Here is a 23,256-nt window from a genome sequence, read left to right on the forward strand (position 1 = left end):
GTCGTCTGTGGCACTTCCATTGTACTTCTGCAGCAAGAAGCCGTTGTGGACGTGGAAGAAACGCCTCAGTTTTAGATCGCATTTCACACGATGCTCGTGTAGCTGCATCAGTGGGCTACCGTTAAGCCTGCCAGGTGTCATATTCCGCAAAGACAGCGTCATTTGATTTCTTTGATTTGTTCTAGCATTTAAAGGCCCACCAATTGACTCAATTTATGAGTTTACTCCCCCATCCAACTTAACCAGTGGAGTGTATGTGTAGGCGTGGGTGCCACACACTATAGTATCACATGTTCTTTTAAGGTTGTTTTGGATGACAATATTAGCAATTAGAGGGACATCTCAGGTGCAGGTTTGAGTAGTCTACAGTCTAAAGTGATCCATCTGGTTTCAGTGACCCATGTACCTTTCTCACTGTTTCTTGTCCACTTTCTGCTATAAACTTCTGCCAGAATATCCCAAGATTTGAACCCTAAAGTGTTTTTATGATTTACAACTTAAGATTTCTTGATCTCCTCAGCAGGGTGGCACAATGGTCAATGCTGCCAACTCATAGTCTGTAAGGACAAACAATGTTTCTCAAGCAAAAAGAGACCATTCAGGCCATCAGGATTGTTTACCCAACTAAAACATGAGCTGTCCCAATACCACTACTGACCCTTTTTGGTAAAAAGAAAGAGATCTTATGGGAGGTTGTTGACACTCATGGCAATTTGTAAGATCAGGATACAGCACAATTATATAGATACAAGGATAAGTCAAAAATCATCTGTAATCATGTTTTAACTTTATATACTGTTAGCTGCAGTGATTGTTGCACACACATGTGTGAGCGCTGTTTGTCTAAGGCTGGAGATTTGCCACATGACTGCTAGTTGGAGGGAATTTCAAAATTAACAACTGCAGCTGCTGGATCTTACTGCTGTCAGGATCTCAGGTTACAGGAATTATAGGAGATGGCAGATTACACGACTACCTCATGATTTAGCACAGTTTCAAATTTCCAAAGTATTGCAAGCTTGCCACATTTTAACAGCCAACTGACAAACTGCATGTGAATGCTGGTGACTGTGTGACGGTTTTCTGGGTATGGTCAATTCAGCCACAGTCTGTCTCTTTTTTCCACTCTGGTTGTAGTTGGATACACACAAGATATCACACAGGCTATGTTCTTTGTTCAGAATATCCATTTTTCATCTTTCTTTTTGGCTGCATTATATGCACTGTACTTGCACATTTGCACACACTTGACTGCACATGGGCCTGGCAACTTAAGACAAACTCCAACCAGACTTGTCTGACTGAGTCACTGGTGATGTCAAGAGTGTCACCGGTGTGGCCCAAGACTCCCTAAAATTACGTAAATGAATGCTACGACTGAAAATGTCTAAAACAGTCATGCACTGTGATTATTATTATTTGTATGACTTAAACATGACAAGTCATTTTTTTACAAATTAATATTTAGGTTCTGCTGGTGGTCCTTTGTAGCAAACTGAAGTTGATGTTGGAGATTTAAACTGCTGTCAAATCGCCTATCTGGACATGCGTCAATACATTATGTGTTGAACTATCTGCCTCTCAGCTCTATAGTTACACAATGGTGTTTCTGTGATGCCCCATTTATGCATCAGATAAGCACACCTTCCTTGGTTTGTTCTGATTCTATTCAGTAGGACCCATTCCTGTCGTCTTAGCTCAAACCCAGGGGCCTGGGTAGTCAGATCATGGATGAGATGGGCATTAACAGGGTTAGCAGTAATCCAAATTTATTTCCATTTCTTGTCGAAGAAAGTGAACGCAATCAGAGGTCAGCTAAATTTTGAATCTCTTCAAATAATAAAGAGTTTGCAAACTCCTGACATTTGGTAAACTCTCATATGGCGGCAAGTTCGCACGTTAATTTCGGCAGTGCTATATTAGTTAGTATTGGCGGGAAAGCAAGATGGGTCGATTTTACTGCTCTAGTGATAAGCTACATTGCATTATTTAGTTGACTAAATGACTTTGACTTCCTGCTAAGGTGCTGTTGTCATGTCATGCCTTTGTCAACATGGTCACTCATCTTGCCATGTGTGCCAAATAAGAGCAGCGTTTTGTCATTGGTTTTATGGTCTGTAAGTGACTGAGGCGCGCAGATCCATTGTCCACTTTCAGTACTATATGCAAACTATGCTTGCCTCAGCGAAAATTGTTCAAATGGATGAAAGTTTCAAAGACAGTTACATGACTGTTGCAAATGAAGAGTGATCAGATCGCTTATCCTGTCCACTACTTAAAATTTTGAACATACCACAACATGGTTCTGGCAGACGGGCTTTTGAATGTTCGACTTAGTGTGTTAACAGCGTAAAAAACTGTGTCAATGCTCAAGGAAACTCTGTGTTCTTTCTGTATTCCTTGTTGTAAATGCACTGCAGACGCCTATTAAGTGGCCGGCTAAAGGTCACACAGAGAGCTGGGGAAGCAGGAGTTGAACCAGCGCCATTGTGCTCTACATCTAGTGCCTAAAACACTGCACCACATGCAACCTGACATTTCTGAGTGCCTCGTTCAGCTCCAGGCTGTGGAGTTTGCACAATTTCCATTTGGCTGCATGAATTTCCTCCCTCATCTTAAATATGTGCAGTTTATGCCAGCTGGTGACTCTAAGTTGACTTCATGTGCATATGTGTAAGAATTTGTCTTGAGAAAGTTGTAAGCAATTCAGGCTTGGTTCCCGCCTTGTGCCCAATACTGCTAGACTTGACTCTGACTCTCAGAAGCCCTACTGGTCTGAAGTTGGTGAGGAGGCTCCTCTACGTGGTATGGAAAAAATGCAGAACTTACTTAAAGTGAACAACATTTGGACACGGTGGAACTACTGTAACTTGTCTGCTTAACCACTCTTCGTATACCACCACATCTGGAGTAGCTGTGTGTGCTCCGACCACACCTGGGAGGACACAATAGGAGTGATCTGCCCTTATGTGATGCTTATGTGCATAAGACAGGGGGCTGCTTGTTGATGTTAAAGTTCAATGACAAACAGATCGATTACAGTGGAAGTGACCACTTCAGTCTCTCATTCAGAAGATGACGAAAGAAAATCCAAGTGTTGTCATTTATGATCACCTCAAGGTCCGAAGTTAGGGCTCAGTACTTGAGTAACAGTAGCACTGAAAACGAGCCATCTGTTTGGCATGACCCCATTGAGGCCAAACCACCTTATCATATCAATAATTTTTATTTATTTAGATAGCACCCTAACTCAAAGTGATTTACACAACATCTAAGGCCAGTCATAAGGAATGATGGTGGAAATATGGATAGTGAGAAGGAGAGTGGTGGGCTGATGGGTGTCTCCTACCCCAGCACAAAGACTGAGATTATGCCTGTGTATTTAGGCTATGTCTACACTCAACTACATCTTCATTTTAAATGAAAACAATCTCCATCCACAATAACGTTATCATGTTGTTTACAAAAGTATCTCCATTCACGCTAAAATGGGCAAAAACTCATATGATTTATATTTTTGCATTACACTGGGCATGTACAAATTGGCATAAAAATCCTTGGAGGGACAGTAACAAGAGTTATCACAAAACTGTAGCGAGCAACAAATTATTTAACTTTTGCACATGAATGCAGCATTCAAAACGCAATTTAGATGCATACAGGTAAGCAACACAACAAGCACCATGGAAAGCAACTTTTCTGTGCCCACTGTATTGGAATATCTCTGTCCTGGGAAGAGTGACCAATCAGGGAATGAGCAATAGGTAGTAATGAGCAGGATCCAATCCATAATATGCACAGATAACTCACAGTGCGAGTAGAGTCGGCATTTTCACATTATAACGTAGAGGTTGCGTTTTCAGAAGTAAATGGCTCTGGAGAAGGTTTTCAAAAGTCATCATTTTCAGAGGTTGAAAACACCAGGGTAGTGTTAGGAAAGGTGAAAACAGAAGGTAATGTCTGCATTCTTAAATGTGAAAATGTGTGGATGGGGCCTTACACTCAGTGGGCAGCAGGTCTGTTACTCAATTTAACTCATGTTTTAGTGTTTCTTGTGTTATTTATTCACTTTGGGTCCTTTTATATAAAATTAGGTTTTGACTGAGAAACCGATGACACTAATTGTGCAAAATATCCAATAATTCAGGCAATGAAAGGGGCAATACTTTTTACAGCACTGTGTGTAAACATAATTCCACACACATACAATATATGCAGTACTATTGATGAACTGGTTAACTTTCAACAATTTATTAACTGCTTATGTTATAATGGCTATGGTGGGCTGGTGCCCTGCCCGGAGTTTGTTTCCTGCCTTGCGCCCTGTGTTGGCTGGGATTGGCTCCAGCAGACCCCCGTGACCCTGTCATTAGGATATAGCGGGTTGGATAATGGATGGATGTTATAACGGTGTAAAATATAAGACGTGATTAGGAAATCAACAGAATTTCAGTTATTTCTCGCCAAACTCTGGCCGCATGTTTCTGTCCACTAAATATACCAATAATAATATTATTACAGAATACCTTCAAATGAAATGTGTGTTGAGTGACCTTGTGTCATACGAGAACGAAGAGTGTGCTTTCTGATATTAATCACTAAATTACTCAACGTCACAGCGATCAGTGTTGAAAAACCCATAATTCCCTTTTCATAGGATGCAGCAATTATTGCAATTGCCATTTTTCAAAAGGAAATATATCAAATAAAGAAATACTTGATGCAATGCAGGGTGTGACGTGTACAAAGTGTTATCATTAATATCCTCAACACTCACACGCCTCTTTTTTGAGTAGGACCGATTATTTGTTCCAATGTTCTAATGCTTTCGTCAGTGCTCCTTTGTTGAGATTTTTTATTTTCTTAGTTTCTCCAATATGTGATGTCAAATTTAACCCTCTTAGAGGCCACTCCAACCCAGAATAAAAATAGTCAAAAAAAAAAAAAACATAACCAAAACAAGTGGGTTATAAACAACAGAGAAAGGATGACTGTGAGGAGAAGAGAAAATTATCAGTCAGGTAGACAGAAAACGTAGCCCTCAAATGGCAGATGGATGACTCACCTGTTGGTTAGCACAAAACACCAAATACCGTCCTCCTGTTTGTCTCTTTCCTTAGGTCTCTCTACCATCCCACCAGTAAACATTTGCCTCAACTTACCTTCTGCCTCGTATACGCTGCAGGTGCTTGGCTTTTTTGCCCTAGCAGAATTACAATGAACCCCACACGAGGGTACAGCTCCAGACCCTACGGCCTTGACCAGGTTTAAGTAGGTCTGAGAATGTAGTTTGCCACATTTTGGACAGGAGGTGCTGGAGAAGTCTCCATAGTCTCGTACACGAGTAGAGTAGACTGTTAAGACACTCCCGGCATTTGGTAGGTTGCCTTCTTCTGGACGTAGATGTCATCTAGTCTCCTGGGAGAATTTCCTCTGTTTACTCTTCTTTTGTATAATTTCTGTGCCAGCAGGAAAGATGGAGCAAGTGGAAGTAATGGCCCAGTAGTCAACTGGATTACAAAGAATACTCCTCCAGTCTTGAATGCGGTGGCCATTGTAGAGGACAAAGCTAACTCTGCCATTAATTCATGCTGGTCAGGAGACCTGATGGTGGCTTTTCCTGACCACTACTATTTGTATATACAGTATATGTGTGCTATCTTGCAAATTGTATGTACTGCACAGAAAAAAGATTGATTTATATTACTTGATTTACTTGGCATTTTAGGAGTGAAAACCTGAACACAGTTTATGAATAGGGACTTTATGTTCAAATTCCACAGTTTCAACATGAAGGACAGCCTTTACTCTTCAAAGAAATGCAAACAGGACTACTTCATTTAAAACATGAAGTTGCAAATGGATGTTATCTGCATTTCACAGTGCATTGTACATGTTGGTTCTAGTGGGGCCAGTGGCACCCTAAGACCTTTGTATGGATAAGTCTCTACTGAAAGACATCACAGGGTCATATGGACCATCCAGGCAGGATTAACAGTGGACGCTGTGTCAGTGACCCATCAGGCACACTTCCATAGTCACACTCAACACAAAGGCAAATTAGAATTGACAAAAAAGGAGAAAAAAGCCAACAAGTTCAAGAACAAACTCTTCAAGGCTGAAAATATACAGTCCTCCAGAAAACATGCACTATTCGAGATGTTGGCCTCATAAAAATCTTCACTCAGCAGACTGAGCCGTTCTTAAGTCCACTATGTTAAGGCTGCTGGACTGAGAAAAAATGAAGAGCATGTGCTCAAAAAGGAAGTGATGTAAGCAAGTGGTAAACCTCAGCTTACTAAAAAAAAGTACTAAACTGAAATAATTTGTTGTCTTTGGGAAGGCGGTGTACGGTAACCAAGTGAATGGCGGTGGTCTTGAGCTGATAGCACAACCAGTTTGCTCGAGCTTTCTTTTCAGCCACAGTGTTTTATTAAGTGTTTTAATGATACAAGTGTACATCAAACCGATCCACAATCAGTAGTGGCAGATTACTAGTAAATTTACAAGCACTTTTGATACAGATCTTCAAAATAGATTAATTCCTTAATCTGCATCTAAAAAACTTAAAAAAAAATTAAAACAAAAAATGAAAATGTAACAAATGAACATAAACAAAGAAAACAAATGACAAATAATGAGCACAATATGTGTGATGCATAGTGATTCATGATTCATGATTTCTCCTTAATGTAAACCTCCATCCTGGCAACATGCACACACCATACATGACAAAGGTACAAAAACGTAATTCTAAACACTACACTGAATCGAGATTTTATCTGCTTTTGTTCCTGGGATTGCTTAAAGGGAAAAGAACACAGATATAACATTGCTGGATAAGGATAAAGCTTTCTTCTATTACAATAAATCTGAAAACAAAAGTTCATGTCTACTCTTTGTATAAAAAAGAAGCTTTCAAGTCAGCGAGGAACATATTTTTTCCACAAAAAGGTAAACAAAGGGTACAAGGGAAGGGGATGGCCTATGGTTGCACTTTGTGAATGTGCTTTTACAAATTAAGGACAGGGTTGTTACTTATGTGGCATATCTCTTGGTCCACTGTCTGGCTATTCTGTCATGTTCGGCTCTGTTGGTCAGGTACTGTGTGGCAATGCTTCCGACGAGAGGATCAGCTGGAAGAAAGAACAAGAAAGCAAGGCCAAGTTAGCAATTCAGAAATTCAATATTTACTCAAATGTCATTTGTGTCATTTTTACTTGCATGAAAACATATCCTTAATAATGACGTGTGAAGATATTAAAAGAACACATTACAATGTACTCTCAAGTGTCAAGAACAGCTTCATCCAAGTGTAAAAGAAACACTAAGCCACACTTACATAGATTCATTCACTCTGCAAAAGGGAAATCATTATATTCAGTATAAACCTTCAAAATGAGCCCAACAAACACAGAATTCCCCTGACATTTCCATAATCACATTGTCACACCGTTATGTTGTGTCATTAACTAAATCACAAAGCTGAATTTTAGGGGACTCCCAACTACTGTTAAAGTGGTCACGCAAGTGTTGCAAGTCTGAAACTTACAAAACTAGATATACAGTAACACAACTAAAAAGCCTGGGTTATGGAAAGAATGAAAAACAAGCTCAACCAAAGCAGTTTCTTGAGGTTTTCAATACTGAAAAAATAATCACAGTAAAAAAAAAAATGTAGTGAAAACATCTGATAAAAATGTACAAGGTACTGCTATTATTTTCAGTGTTTCATTTTGTTAGCCACTGAGGACAGTGTTTGCCGTTTTTTACATTTAAAATTAAAGAAAACATGCATTTTCATGTATATTATAATCTAACCGCTATCATAGATTACTGACATTTTCATTCACACTGATAAGACAAATGAAAAAAATGATAAGACTCTACAAAATGAAGGATTTGATGAAAAGGATGGATTGTATATTGCATATTTTCATGACGCATACTATCCCAAAGCCACTTACAGGTATGGCACATGTGGACATCAAGGGGTGCTCTAGTTCCCCAAACAACCGACACAAAGGCTCAGACACAAGTATAAAACGTAGAAGATAATTTATTTCAGGAAACTCTTCCCCAAGAAGAATTTCCCACAGCACAGTCACAAAGCAGCATACAGGAATACTCTTCGTCTTCCATCTGTAATTCTCTGTCTTCTTCCTTTTTGTCTCTGCCTCCTCCACTCCTTCCAGCAAGCTTTGTCCTCCTTCCTCCTGACTCTGGCTCCCTGAGCTATGGCAGGCAGTTTTTTTATATTATCCCAATAAGTACATCCGGTGTCTGAAAGGCTTAGCCCAGGAGCACTTCTGGGTGAATCTGGAGCCCTGCAGCACCCCCTGTCGACACCCACTGAACCCAACAGGGCTGAGTGGACAAAGCCCAAGTCACATGATGCCCTGTGGGAATCCATGGCACTGCTACAACCCAGGGGGGCTGCCGCCTAGTATTCCGCAGAAGAAAATGCCCTGTGAATGCTGTCTCCCCTTGTCCTTCCCAGGCTCCTGGCCATTCCTCACACACATCAGTCCACACAACCACTTTCAATAGCTTATCCAGTGCAGAGTTTTTGTGGGCAGGGTTGTGGGGGTGGAGTCTAATTCAGCATCATGGAGTGCTGAGATGAAAACAAACCTGCATATACAGTATGGTGCCAGTTCATCACAAGACACTTTCTCACACACATGCCCAATTCACTCACACATGCCCAATTTAAAGTTAATAATTAACAATGCATATGTCTCTTTGATGTAGCATGTGTTGTGCCTTGAGAGAGGACATACTGAAATACACAAATCTCAAAGACCAGGAGATCATTTTTTTCTTGATTCTTAAACAGGTCGAAATCAACACCAGGAAAGAAATCAACCAAATCACCAAAGCCCAACACTCAAACCAGGAACATTGTACTTTAGACTAGCAAGAATTTAACAGCACTCTTAAAAGAACACAAAGTTAAAACAAAAAAAAAAAACTAAATGAAGAAGCACATTCTGTACATTTTAAAATTCCTAAAATTCTAACAGTAGGAGATTGAAAACTAAAGGGAAAATGTACCAGTGCCACACAGTTGGTGACCCATCTGAGATTCTAGAAGCTGCAGTAGTCTACATCTGTTTTATGATATGAGCACAAGCAGGTTAAGTGACTTGCTCGGGGCCACACAGTGTGAAAAATATCCCATGATAGTCAGGGGGTCCCTTTAGTGCTCCCACATTAGCTGAACTCTTACTCTGGTGCTATGCAATATACGATAAATTAACTATGTAGAATGCTATCACTTAGGGTAAGCAGACAAATCACATCATATACAGATACGCAAACAGAAGCCATATCACCTTGTACTTCTAACCAGCACCAGATAGAACAGCCACTTTAGGTGCACACTTGGATGGCTCTTTCATCATCCATATAAAGGTAACTGTGTGTTGTGAACCATTTCACCAGTTTGCCACCGGAAAGCAGAAGCAGGTCATTTTGAAGGGAAATCTGTATTCTCTTACAAAGTGCATACTGCCTTGGTGTCTTTTAGGTCGTTGGTCATTGACAGTCATGACTGGAGTAGACTACTGCAAAGATGACACAGAAACAACAAGAGTGGTGCACAAGTGTGTAGTACAGTTTATTGAAGTGGTGTCCCAAAAAAAGTGTGGTGTAAAGTCTTCTTAATAAAAAAATACTCCATTAAACAGTGTCCATACATAAATAAAGTTAAAATCAACAGTAACAGTCAGAACTATTTTTTTTTCATTCCTCGAGCGCTTGAGCCCCCAGTGCGTCCCCCTCAAAGCCGTCTCCTCTGCTCAACCACTGGGTCTACTCAGCTGCCAGAAACACTGACAGTGTGGTCAACATTCTTAGGCTCACACTGCCATCCATCAGTATCCGTGCAACCATCGCTGGAGCTACTGGCCTTTCCTGTTCCTCTTTCTGACTTTTTCTTTACTTTTACCTTCAACTGTTGCTTAATCTTCTCCTTTTATTAGTCTCCCTCTTTTTGAGCAAAACTGGATAAACCAGAATTTAGCTACCATGAAGATCAACCAATATTAAATATGTCACTCTGATCTACATATTCAATGAGAAAATGCTGAGGTAGCTCTCTTTTCCAAGAGATTGCTAAAATGAGGACAGTGGCGGCTGAAGATTATAGTAAAACATTCACTGGCTTGTCACGAACAATATAATCTTAAATTTGTTAAAAGATGTTGCAAGTGACACCCCACAACCACTAAACTCTAGACATCCTAAAGCACTACAGCTGCTGACTTGTTCAATCCGGGGACTTCTGAATTGCATCCCTCTTCAGCTTTCCACCCTGTAAACGTCCGCAGGGTCTGACAGCACCTGGGGTCAGATTTATAAAACTACACAAAAAGAGGCTCTAATTGTGCGAATGCTACGTTCCACACAGAAGTCAAAATTTATAAAAGAAACAGGGAGAACATTTGCACATTTATGGCAACTCTGACCTTCCAGTATTCAACATTTCTGAGAAACTGAAATGACAACACCCTCGGTCTGGTAGGGAAATGCAGCCAAACTAGCTAAGTCATAACTTGCACGCATAATAAATCATATCAATGAGCTGCTATTAGACAAACATACTGAATCTCAAAATGTGATGAACATGATGTACAGACTGAATTTAGCGTCCTCTTAGGAGGGCCAACGCTCTGTATTTGCACTGAAGAAGTTTTTTTTGTCAGTTTGTATCAGCTACTTGTTGTCACTTCTCAGGGAACTGGCTGACAGGTTAGGAATATCTCAGCCAAGCTTCACTGGGTCATGCTTGTAATGCTGGAAGCCATTACTGATTAGTGAAGTGCTATATCCAGTTTCTCTAGGATGTGGGTGTACATAAATAAAACATAAAACGTTTTTTCCTACATAATAAGGCAATTTTCAGCAGTACCCAGCTCTCCTAACGTAATTGGAGCAATTGACTACACTCATAAAGCAATAAGGGCACCAAACAAGAATGAAACTGCTTTTGTTAACTGTAAGAAGTGACATTCCAATAATGCACAAGTAATCTGTGATGCCAAAATGGGACTGACAAAACGTTGTGGTCTGGATCAACCCATAATTCATTCATTTTGAGGTAAAGTAGCTTTGGCAGATGTGATGGTGCTGGACGTGGTAGCTGGCTTGTTGGTAAGGTAACTGGTGGAACCCTTAGCTTTTTATATGGGCTGTACTAGTCATTGTAACAGCAATCATGTCATTACATGTGCCAGGTAATAGCAGCTACCCGTTCAGGCACCAGAACCAGACACCTTTCCACGACCCCCAGAACACAGAGTAGAGGCGCTATAATACAGTACATGATTTTGTGTATGAAGTTGCAGAGTGCAGCCAGATACTCTTGGCAGGGTCTTGATGCATCAGGTGGGAGGCTGCACTACGAGCCAATGAAGTTCTGCATCATCGTGATTACATATGTATGAGGTTATGTGTGCTCCATATGTGGATGTTTCAAGGCGGAAACCACGAGGGTCCAAGGCATGTTCACCTACGCAGATTTACAAAATGATTGTGATTTATAAAGGTAAAAATGTGTAGAAATATACACACTCCAGGTTTTATAAATGTGCTTTTTTGCCATATGCATTTTCCTGTTGGGCGGCACAGTGGCTCAATGGTAGTGCTGCTGCCTCACAGTAAGGAGACCCGGGATCGCTTGCCGGGACCTCCCTGCGTGGAGTTTGCATGTTCTCCCTGTGTCTGTGTGGGTTTCCTCCGGGTGCTCCGGTTTCCACCCATAGTCCAAAGAGATGCAGGTTAGGTCGATTGGCGATCCTAAATTGGCCCTAGTGTGTGCTTGGTGTGTGGGTGAGCGTGTGTGTCCTGCGGTGGGTTGGCGCCCTGCCCGGGATTGGTTCCCTGCCTTACGCCCTGTGTTGGCTGGGATTGGCTCCAGCAGACCCCCATGACCCTGTGTTTGGATTCAGTGGGTTGAAAAATGGATGGATGGATTTTCCTGTTTTTTTTGGCGTACACATATTTTCATGCTGGAATCCACAAATCATTTTATAAATGAGACCCAAGGAAAGGATAAAGGCCGGAGCAGCAAGAACACCTCCAATAACTGCTGTGTTTCTGCTGACTTTTATTGGGAGTCTCCCTACATAGCCTGATGTAAATTGTACAATGAAACATTCTTTAACACAAGGCGAGCATAAAATGGTTGTGTCATGATTACTTTTTGTTGTTGTTGCTACTTTGATGCCTTGTTGCTTTGAGGTGGCACTATAAGTGAAACAACCTTTCCATATTGCATTCTCAAGCATTGAAGTTGTTAGTTCATGGAGCCATTGCTCTTTGCTGGAGGCACTTGTTAATTTTTATTGCCATTTAGTCATAAGTGCTGATTCTGATTCAGTTTTATACCTGAGAATAAATATAAAGCCAAAACTAACTCTGCACCCTCGCCTGAAGCTGCTACATGCGAACGAGTATACTGTACCTTGTGAGTTTCTGCATTAAGCACAGCTCCACTGTGTAAGATGAACCTTCATCCTAATGAAACACATCACCTCCCGCTTTACACTCCTACTCAAGCTGCTAATCACTAAAAAGAAATCACCATATTGAAATTAGACTCCTACTGATTCAAACTTTGAAAAATGAAATGAAAAATAATCATTTCATGTTAACACTAGAGATGTCAGCTACGATCACAAGTCTTTAGTGGCTTCTTTGAATTAAAGCCGGTGCACTCTGGCTGGAATGGATTCTTGCACAGGAAGACGCAGTCATTTCACTGAAATGTTTCCTTCAAAGGAAAACAAAAAGACTTTGTCAACAATAAGGTGGTGGCTGGTGGTGCATACATTTCTTAAGAACTCCAGTCACATAAAACCATATGAGCAGAAACATTTTGGACCCTGATTATGGCTAACACTTTCTGGGTCTGCTGCCACAACACACACTTACAAGTGTATACCTTTGATTCCCCTGGTGTTGCACATGGCTCTGGACTCTCTATCTCCTGATTGCACATACATTTCACTAACATGTCTCTGAGTGGTAGGACTAAAGAAAAAGGAACATGGCAGCTATGCAGAAAAGAATGCTATGAAATCAAAAACATGACTAATTAAAAAGGCTATCAGGCCATCCATGGAGATCTACTGGGAAAATGAAAAGGTCTAACAATGGGCCACAACTGGTGAGGGGAGAATCCCAATAGGAACAAGTATGGACCGCAGGTTGCCACTAGGGGGTAGTAACCTTACTTCAAATTATGAGAGCTGCTGTACTGATTCCACAGCAGGACCTGAATATAGGGCAGCATGCAGGGCTGAACAAAAGAGGAAACATCAGTAGGCCGATGAGCCTATTATGAAGAAGTGAGCTGGGTCAATGGGTCACTGCAGGAGAGGGCATGTGGCCAGGCTCAGGACATGCTTTATTTGAAGTGAAAAGGTGACGAAAGAACACTATTGTGTTAAGATGGGCAAGTTAACCCCTTGTACTTGGGGACAAGGAGAAGAAATAAAACACAGGAATGTAAGGTAGGCCTGCTTGAGGGGCAGAGTTGTTTTCTTTATTTCTTTGGGTAATCTTTTATGGGGAAGAAAAGCACTTTATAAAAAAATGCTGCAGATTTTTCTATATCAGTAGTGCAGAACTTGAGTGAAAATACTGTACATTTTTTGCTTATGATATACAGCATGATTAAACAACATTTTATCCTTCTGTTTAAATTATAGCAGAGAGCTGGTAGAGATGACAAATACAAACAACTTGACATTATGCAAGATGTCCTAGTGGTAAGTGCATTGACAGTGTGACATGATACCAGGCACTACAGTAGTAGTACTGTCATTTGTGCCGAGTAAATTCCTCCTCTCCTGTCCAATCGACATGCAGTGCATCACCAATCTCCAGTGGCTTGGTAAATGCCGGCACTTGGTCCGCACAACCCTTCTGTGTAAATGTCGGCACTTTAGTGATGCAGCAGGAAATTACTTAATGAAACATTTTACAAAACTTTACAAGCGATTGTCCTGTACAATAATATAGAATCAAGTAACATTAACATTTGTAATATTTATTATGTACACAAACATGCAGAGTAAAATGAACAGGAAATTAACAGTATGTAATCTGAAACCATCTTCACTTATAAATTTCTTTGAGAGTAAGTGTGTGTGTGCGTGGGCACTTGTGTGTGCTTACATGTATATTGAAATAAATTCCAGTTAAAATAAACATTTTTTACACTAGTTATTGTAAGACAGAGGTCAGACTGTTTTTGAAGGATATAGGGATAGAGAGTCAACCAAACAGGACCAAAAACGTTAGCCAGGAATCTGTAGCAAGGCAAGCTCGATGCAACTTCTTTGAAGAATTTTTTCGGAAATTTATTCAATGCACATGGGTCTTGGCATTCAGGGCAGACATCTCCGAACTGCTTGTTTTAGCATGTTTTATCTTTGCTGAGGTGTAGCCATCCAGGTGCTCTACACAATGTAAAGAAAGGGCATAATTTCCTAACAAAAATTGTAATTTTAAAACAGGAAAACCATTTTTGATTTTCAACAGACAGGCACACATACAGATACTATGCTAAAATGAACTTTTCTCAATGTTTTGAACATCATAGAATTAGAATCTAAACTCAACTGTATAGTGAATTTTTAAACCCCATAACCAAACTTCAGTTCACAGGGAATATAAAAGAATGTATTAAAATACAGAACTTCATTTTAATTAACAGAAACCACGAATCATCTTACCTAATGTATTCTTTACTCCTGGAGACAATGGTCTCCTGGGTAGGGGATGTTATGTCCCAATATAATGGACGGAGCCCCAGAGACAACTTCTCCAGGGGCTCAGATATGAATAAAGGACAAAGAAGAAACAAGGTAAGAGGACCCCAGGTTGGTAGGTGGCAGCAGGGAGACTTCTTAACTTATATGTGGATTCCTTCTCACCACTCCAATGGGCAAGTGCCCAGGAGAAATTCACTGATAGGACCAAAGTTTAAAAGCACCTTCCAGTCATAAGGCAGACAAGCATGGATTTTAGGGGAAGAAAGGAAGACGGTATTTAGTATTAAAAGTGGAAAAGTGTCCTAGGCACCCCATGTAATAAACAGGGACCAAGTTCTGTGTTTAGGTAGGCCTAATGGGGCAGCCAGGCTTTAATTTTCTGCTTTTGAACCTCTTTGTGTTTATTATCTCCTTCCCTGTGATTTGATTAAAAATCAAAAGGAAGGAGATACTTCTTTGGTTTATTGTGTTTGGAAGTATTCATTAATGTCCCTTTAAAATAGCAAAATACACTAAGCAGTAAGTCTTATAAATGAAGGTGCCCATATCAGAGTTAAAAAAAAAAAAAAGGTACCTTGGCATATCTTATCTGTGTAGTCAGTGCATTGTTCTAAAAGGCTGTGCTGCTCTTGGTCTCAATCCAAGAAACATTTCGCACTTACACGGTCAAGTCAAGAAATAACAAACAAATATTAGCAGTGCAAAATAAATAAACTACCATGACAAAGTACATACTATTACGCCTGCACTAATTTGATACATTTCTCTCTCATAAACATATTAACAAATCCACCATATGGAAATTATGAAGCAGCCACTGTATATTTTGTACCAGAAAACAGTCGTGTGGATGTGCAATCAAGGTTGACTGTTTGCAGGAAACCTAAAGGTGTTGCCCAGCTCAATAAAAAGAGAAATTAAGCAGTTATTAGCAATTAAGATAAAACTAAGAAAAAGAAATAGCTTGGTGCATTGGTTATGTAAATGAACAAATACAGGTTGGCCTGATCCTGTGTGATTACAGTGCTGGGAATGATAATGAATGCCTCGGAGGGTTAATTAACTGACATTCTGCTCTCCTTTTCTGCCTCCTAATGAGGACTCCCATGAATCTCGTGCTTCAGGGTGACTGAACAAGGCTAAGCTCTTCATAGATATTTACATACAAGGCCTATGGCAGGCATTCTACTCACGCTGTGTTAGTGAAAAGCTAGAAGGAGATATGCGATTTAATGGAGACAATGAAAAGGCCTAGCGGTTACTGTCAGGCACTAGAAGATCCATTCGGAGCATTTGTGCTGCTAAATGATGTATGAAACCAGATCAATGAAACATCAATGGAAAAATGATAAAAATCACCTTCAGAAATGTAGGGTTTGCGCCCTTGTTTGTTAAACAGCCAACACGATTATATACAGCACATTGAGGCATTGCTAGCACAGAAAGTGAAAATGCAGAATGTAATTTCTGGAGGAATTAATGACATCACTGGCAAATTCATGTACTTCTCAACTGAATTATTTACTGCTTTTCAGTTTCATTAACACAAAATAAAAAAAGGAATCAACATTTTTTGGTAAGCAGAGCAATTTTTGGCAGCATGGTCTGACATTGTAGTAGTTAATTAATAACATAGCAGTTGGACACAGAATTGAAAACTTTTTAGTTAATTAGTTTTAGTGCAATATTACATACGCTAGTTAATTGCCTTTTACCTTAAGCTGTAGTACTTAGCACTTTATATTTTGTTTTACTTGCAGAGTCTTCCCGATATCAAAGTGCTTTACAAATGTACACCACTAATACAAGTGTTTGCATTGTGAAGGCTGGCGAGAGAAGGGTACCAACTACACAGCAATGGGCAGAGGGAGGACCTGCACAAAAAGTAAAACATCTGCAGGGAAAGAGAAACTCGGCATGTCAATGGAAAGTCACGGGCCACAAGGTGGAAGTAGATACTGTCATGCACTGCACTAGGACTAGGGGCAACACAGTGGAGTGCTACAGGGCAGATAATCTAGCAGATTCGTGGACTGCATCAGCCTCTAGATACTGAAAGTGAGAGAGAGAGACAGCCAGAAACAGGCCATAATGAGCTGGCTGGAAGTCACAAGATCCCCATGTCAAAAGGTCTCTCATTAGGTGTGTGCTTAGACTGTGGAGGACTAGCAGGGATGGTACACTAGCCCTGGTGAAGACAAGTGAGACCATGTTGCTGCGCTCTATATGATTTCCAGTGAAAAAACATGTCAAACTTAACAAGTACAGTTGCTGGATCTTGTCAACTTGAGGATATCACATGACATGGTTAGAAATCTATGGAGGATTGCATGACTCACTTATGACTTCAGAGCACAGTTTCACATTTTCAAAATATTGCAATCTCACTGCATTTTGACTGCCACATAATGTGCTGCTTAACAATGCTGGTGGCTGTATGTATGTTTTTCTAGTATGGCGAGTTCTCACACTATTTATTTTTCTTTTTTCCATTCTGCTGTGGTATGACAAATACAAAACACCGGAGAGACAAGCCCTCCTTCTGTTTGCATGGTCCAAAACTACCATCTTTCTTCTTTCCTTGTATGCATTCTGTTTCCACTTAAGAAATCTTTGGTTGTCAGTTCTTGAACACACAGCCACACACCCAACAGCTTAAGAGAGTTAAACTTGATTGATCTTATTATGACGACTTGGAGTCTGCTATGAGTCACTGGGATTGTCACACTAAATGACTAGTGGTCATGGGCATGCACCACGACTTGATGAGATTTCATAAACAAAGGCTACAACTGAACATCAATGGAAAAGTAATTGATGTGTGCTGTGGGCTTAAAGAAGTGCGTAGAAGGGGAGCAGACTTACACATGTAGCCCTTTTGAGGCAATTGAGGGATGCAGGGACCCCAGTTTTCATCTGGTATTTGCCTTAGAAGTGAATTCAGGTAACCCTGAAAAGAGTTTAAATTTGACTGAGGGTGGGGGCTTTTGCGTCTAGAGGTGGCAAAATGATTGATGAAAAGACTCACTGATGAAAGGCTGAAATCTGTAAGAGAGTCATTTAGGAAGTGAGAACGGATAGAGAGCTTTGGTGGTACTGGAAAGGTGGACAAGTTAGGAGTGCAACTCCACCATGTACACAAGGGTGCTAGACCAAGTGGGGCAAACAATTTTGTTTTATCTCGTTTTATTTATGTACTAGTAACAAAAGATGGTGTATGTGCCTCTCACAAAACATAGCACCCTAGTGCCAAGGCTTCTGCAATGTCCTTCACTGCCATCAAGTGTCACCACAGCTCTTTTTCTGATAGGCATAACGTGTGCTTGATGGTCCCTTTCTTTTGTACTCGGAGCCTATGACTGATACTTGTAATGAAAATTATCAGCTGGCCTCTGCAATGCGCTTCACTGTCACCGGAGCTCCCCACGGTTCATTTCCTGTCAGCAACACCGCATTTCTCAGTGCTTTTCTTGTCAAGTGGTGTGTGCTGTTGTTGTATTCCTGTCAGCTACAGAACACAAATGCATCACTGTTTGCCATATGGCATGTAGTCGTGTTGCTGCCTGCCATAAAAAGAACCCAAAGCCTAATTTCGTGGCCAAGGTTTCCTACATATCCAAGTCATAGGTAGTGTTACACATGTCACAGTATAAGACTGAGATCAAGGCTCAAGTTTGTGAGTTTTTGCGTGACACACAGACAATCCTTAAAATTTTATATACTGTCTGTGTATATATATATATATATATATATATATATATATATATATTATACTGTATATATATACACAAACACACACACAGAAACATTGGAACCTTAGTTGCTGAACGACTCTCATGTCAAACAAATTGATTCCTGAACATATTTTCCAAACAAAAATGCACCAGTTTTCAAATGGAATCCCGGTTCCCAAACAGGTAAACTACATAAACTAACATAAAATATCTGTTGCTTGTTCTTTGGCTGTTCTTGCTGCGTGCTCATGCAACGGTGAAGGTCGGCTCCTGTGTGTAATAGAGAGTGTGGAGCCGACCCGCACTGTCACAGCTCGCCATTTCTGCCCATAGGGGTTGCGGTGGCCCAACGCAAGCTGGTTTGTACCTCTTATCACTGTAAGTGGAATTCATCACAGGTGATTGCTAACATAGGAGCATCAGCTACACAAACATGTTCAGCACCACGATCAGCTGGGGAGCGATTACTTGATGCCAGTACCTCACTTTCGTTTTCGATCTCCATCTCTAGATCATTTGCACCAAAACTGGAGTACAACAAGATGGAGAGTCCAATTCAAATAATAAAATCTATGCAAAAAGTCATCCACTGAGTATTTTACTTTGTGCATTCGTGTTGCTCTGTCACTAGATGTTGGTGCCATTCTTGGCGTTGTTTGCTCATCGCTACTCACGCAGACGCAGGGAATTAGACATCAATTCAACAAGTCTAACATTCCTCCAAGCAAAGAGAAGTTACCTTTACTATAACGGCATGTTTTTTTTTTGATGTTTACAGCTGATTTAGGCCCTCAAAACCTCACATCGACAAAAGTAGACATCTGCCCTAAAGCCACCATGGGGCTGAAGAACACCTCTCTACAGGTAAGGTGAAGTTAAATTTTCACCTATATTTTATCTATTTTTGTGTTTAGACTGTATGCATTTTCATTGTTTTTGTATATGACTTTATGCATGAAGTGCTGTTGAGATAAGCAATCCTCAGGGGTTTGAGAGCAGATTAACCCATTTTACATTAGTTCTTATTGGTAAATGGTTTCAGTTTTTTAAATAAATCGGTTTTTAGAACAGCCTTTAGAAATGAACTATGTTCAACAACAGAGGTTCCACTGTGTGTGTGTGTGTGTATATATATATACTGTATATACATATATATATTCTTTTATAATAAACATACCATTTCTTATATCTTCATGTCATTATTTTGAGTGTGTAGAGACATCATGAGGGTGTCCACTCATGTTATATGTTTACCAGCTTGCCATTACAGACACCCTAAATAACAGTTTTAAAAAGTGACTGGACTTACGGAGTTTTAATGCAAACTGATTTTGAATTATAAGATCCTAGGAATTGTAACAGAGCCAAAAATCTTGCACCACTTTTCATGATTTTGGGCCCCTTCTAGGAGAAAGACCCATTTTTCTTCTGTGCTTGACCAGCACTATAATCTCTTCTTTAGCCACCATTGTTGCCTCATCATTTCTACCTCCATTACAACAGGCCTCTTCATGGTCTGCTGCTACATATACCCTAAGCATCTCTAACCCAAACCAATCATTTCCCTGAAGTCTCTTCTTCCTTTTAGCTGATTGACATACCACCCCTCAGTTACTTTGCTTTAGGCCAGTTACTGTATTTGTGAACATAGCATGTGCAATATAATGCCATCTATAAATGGTGGGATTTGCTTTTTAATGTAAAATGATGAGCACATGAGTTACTAGTTTCTAACCTAATTTGTGAGGTCTGAGAATATTAACAAAGCCATATAAAAATGATTTGGACAGTAACAAAAATGGCTAGTCATTCATCCATTTATTCATCTGGTTGAATCATTGCCCAACTACATTTGTAAACTGTGACTAAAACTGAGAAAAGAAGCCCTGTTGTGGCACTGGGATTAGCACATTAGATAGCGATCCAAGTTACACAATGGAAAGATAAAGGAGAACAAGAGCTGTGTGAAGGTCATTCCAATTAAGTTTTCACATTTGAGAGATCTGAATCATTTTAACACCAGCACTAGATTCATTATCTTATAACATACCATTGTCTATACTAAATATTGTTCTTAGGACTTCATAAAAATGTAAAATTTAACACAAACTGTGCACATTTGTTATATTATGTACAGCAGTCAATCAGTAAAGTGTTTGCTCTCACATATGGTGTCTAAATAATTGCAAATTAAATTAGCACATTCTGCTCTTTTAAAGCACTGTGCAGTCTTCCAGTAAAAAGTAAATGTACCTGGTGACAGGAGACCAGAATCTTAGGGTGAAACCCATGAAGATTGGGAGAGGACATGGATGCTCTCATTGAATCAAGCCAGTATTCAAGCACTGCAATAGCACCGCTGTGCTGTACTAATTCAATTCAATTCCATTTATTTCTCCATAGCACTATTCACTGTGTGCAAGCACAGAGCGCTGTGGCAGGTTCTCAAGTGGAATTCAAGTGTAAATGCTAACGTGGAACTACCCGGGTTTAGCACAGTTAGAGCGGACAGAGACACAAATACCTGTGGGAAGCGGAAAGAAGGAGGACTCGCTCTCTATGTGACTACAAGGTGGTGCAACACTGGACATGTAAACGTCAAAATCTCCACTTGCTGCAGGGACATCGAACTGTTGGCCATAAGTCTGCATCCCTATTACTTGCCCAGAAAGTTTGGACACGTCATTGTTGTTATTGTTTACATCCTTCCTCGGGTGGACATGGAGATAGCGTGTGACATCATTCACGCCGCTGTTGCTAAACTACAAACACAGCACCCCGAGGCGCTTGTGCTAATCGCTGTAGACTTTGACGCTGGACAATACCTGCCTTCTCCCAGAATGTGGATTGTAACACTCATTTATGCAAACGTTAAGGACACATACAGCAGCACTCCGCTGCCTGCGCTTGGGAAAGCAGATCATAACCTGGTTCTGCTTTAGCCTCACTACAAACCAAGAGTGAGGGAGCTACCTACAACCACACGCTCATTCAGGAAGTGGTCCCCTGAGGCAGAGCAGGCACTGAGAGACTGCTTTGGAACTACTGACTGGGATATCCTGCAGGGATCACATAGTGAGAACATTGAGGGGGTTGTTGACTGCACTACTGACTACATCAACTTCTGTATGGACATTGTAGTTCCAGTAAGAACTGTACGCTGCTATGCTAACAACAAGCCATGGATTACAAGTGACATCAAGGGCCTTTTGAACCAGAAGAAAAGGGCTTTTAAAGACGGTGATCAGCATGAGCTCAAGCGCGTGCAGAAGGAACTCTGAGTCCAGCTCAGGGCGGCGAAGGACCAGTACAGGAGAAAGCTGGAGCAGAAGTTGCAGAATAACAGCATGAAGGAAGTGTGGGATGGGATGAAGATCATCACTGGTTGTAGCTCGAAGCGGGGTGCCACCATCGAGAGAGACGTGGAGAGAGCAAACCTGATGAACAACTTCTTTAACAGGTTTGACCACCCTAACCCACTCTCACCTCGGAGTACTGCACCCTCCACACATCCTTCTGCTGATGCCAGCATAGGAGAGAGTAAACGGTAACATTATACGAAGTTATTGACTGTTATACCTGCCACGCACTCTCCACCTTGCATTTGTTTTTTACTTGCACTGTGTTTTTATCACTTTTTAATTAATATTGTTTTTATCAGTTTGCTGCTGCTGGAGTATGTGAATTTCCCCTTGGGGATTAATAAAGTATCTATCTATCTATCTATCTATCTATCTATCTATCTATCTATCTATCTATCTATCTATCTATCTATCTATCTATCTAAATTTTACAAATTACATTATGAGCACACATTCAATTCAGTTAATTCTGCATAGCCTTCTTTATGGAGTACAGTTCAGATTTACATATAGAACAGTACAAATCTTTAATTTTACATATATAAAAGAACACCCAACTTTATACAATCAGCCCTACTTCTTTTTATTTTCATATTTGTTACAGTTAATTTGTATGAGAATGTGCTATATAAATAAATGTTGTTGCTGTTAATTGGTTACTGCAAATATTATTCCAGTCTTACATAACAGAACAACATTCTTAAACCTGCTTAATCTGATTCAGTGTCAATGAGGCCAGATTTTATCCCAGCAGCACTGGACACGGTGCCAGTTGATTACAGGCTCCACTCATGCACACATGGCCACCTCAGAATTACCAAAACCTGGAAGTAAATCCACACAGACATGGAAGAGTGTGCAATTGTCACACAGGCAATGACTAGCCATGGGGCAGAATCCAGGATGCTGTATCTGTGAGGTAACGGCAGTAATCAATGTGCCACCCTACTGCCCCTTTTCTCTTTTTTTTGGAGATAATGATATAAATCTAAAACATGGGTACTGTGTCTCAGAGTCCAGTCTCAGGCATGTAACACAAACAGCGATCCTTAATTTTCAGTGATTGACTTTCTGAGGGCTTGTAGCCTTAGGCTTCAGCTGAGAGCAACAATTACAACCTGTTCATCCGCTGTTGGGCTTCTTTTCTCAAGTCACACACCAATTGTCTGAGTAAGAGTGTGCAAAGAAGAAAGCAAAGGTACATAAACATATGGCTGACTCCACACCCACATGTCTCTTACATAAATATCCACAGTATGCACCTTACATCTTGATGAATGTATTAAGACTTGACTAAAAAAAAGTGGCACATTTAAGGATTACTTAAAAGAAGATTTCTTACAATTCTTTTGACACAGGTGTAAAGTTCACACT

At 40.4% G+C, this 23,256-nt stretch overlaps 1 protein-coding gene across 1 annotated transcript in view; it reads right to left on the reverse strand.

The window, feature by feature from the left end:
* Window positions 1-6,409: 6,409 nt before the first annotated feature.
* ube2e2 (ubiquitin-conjugating enzyme E2E 2) overlaps window positions 6,410-23,256 on the reverse strand; it is a 470,591-nt gene continuing 453,744 nt past the window's right edge. Inside the window, exon 6 of the mRNA XM_028818175.2 lies at window positions 6,410-7,136. Coding sequence (XP_028674008.1) covers window positions 7,039-7,136 — 98 coding nt within the window. The 3' untranslated portion in view covers window positions 6,410-7,038. The remainder of the gene's footprint in view (window positions 7,137-23,256) is intronic.

This window comes from Erpetoichthys calabaricus, chromosome 13 (genome assembly GCF_900747795.2).
Source record: "Erpetoichthys calabaricus chromosome 13, fErpCal1.3, whole genome shotgun sequence".
Taxonomy (NCBI): Eukaryota; Metazoa; Chordata; class Cladistia; order Polypteriformes; family Polypteridae; genus Erpetoichthys; species Erpetoichthys calabaricus.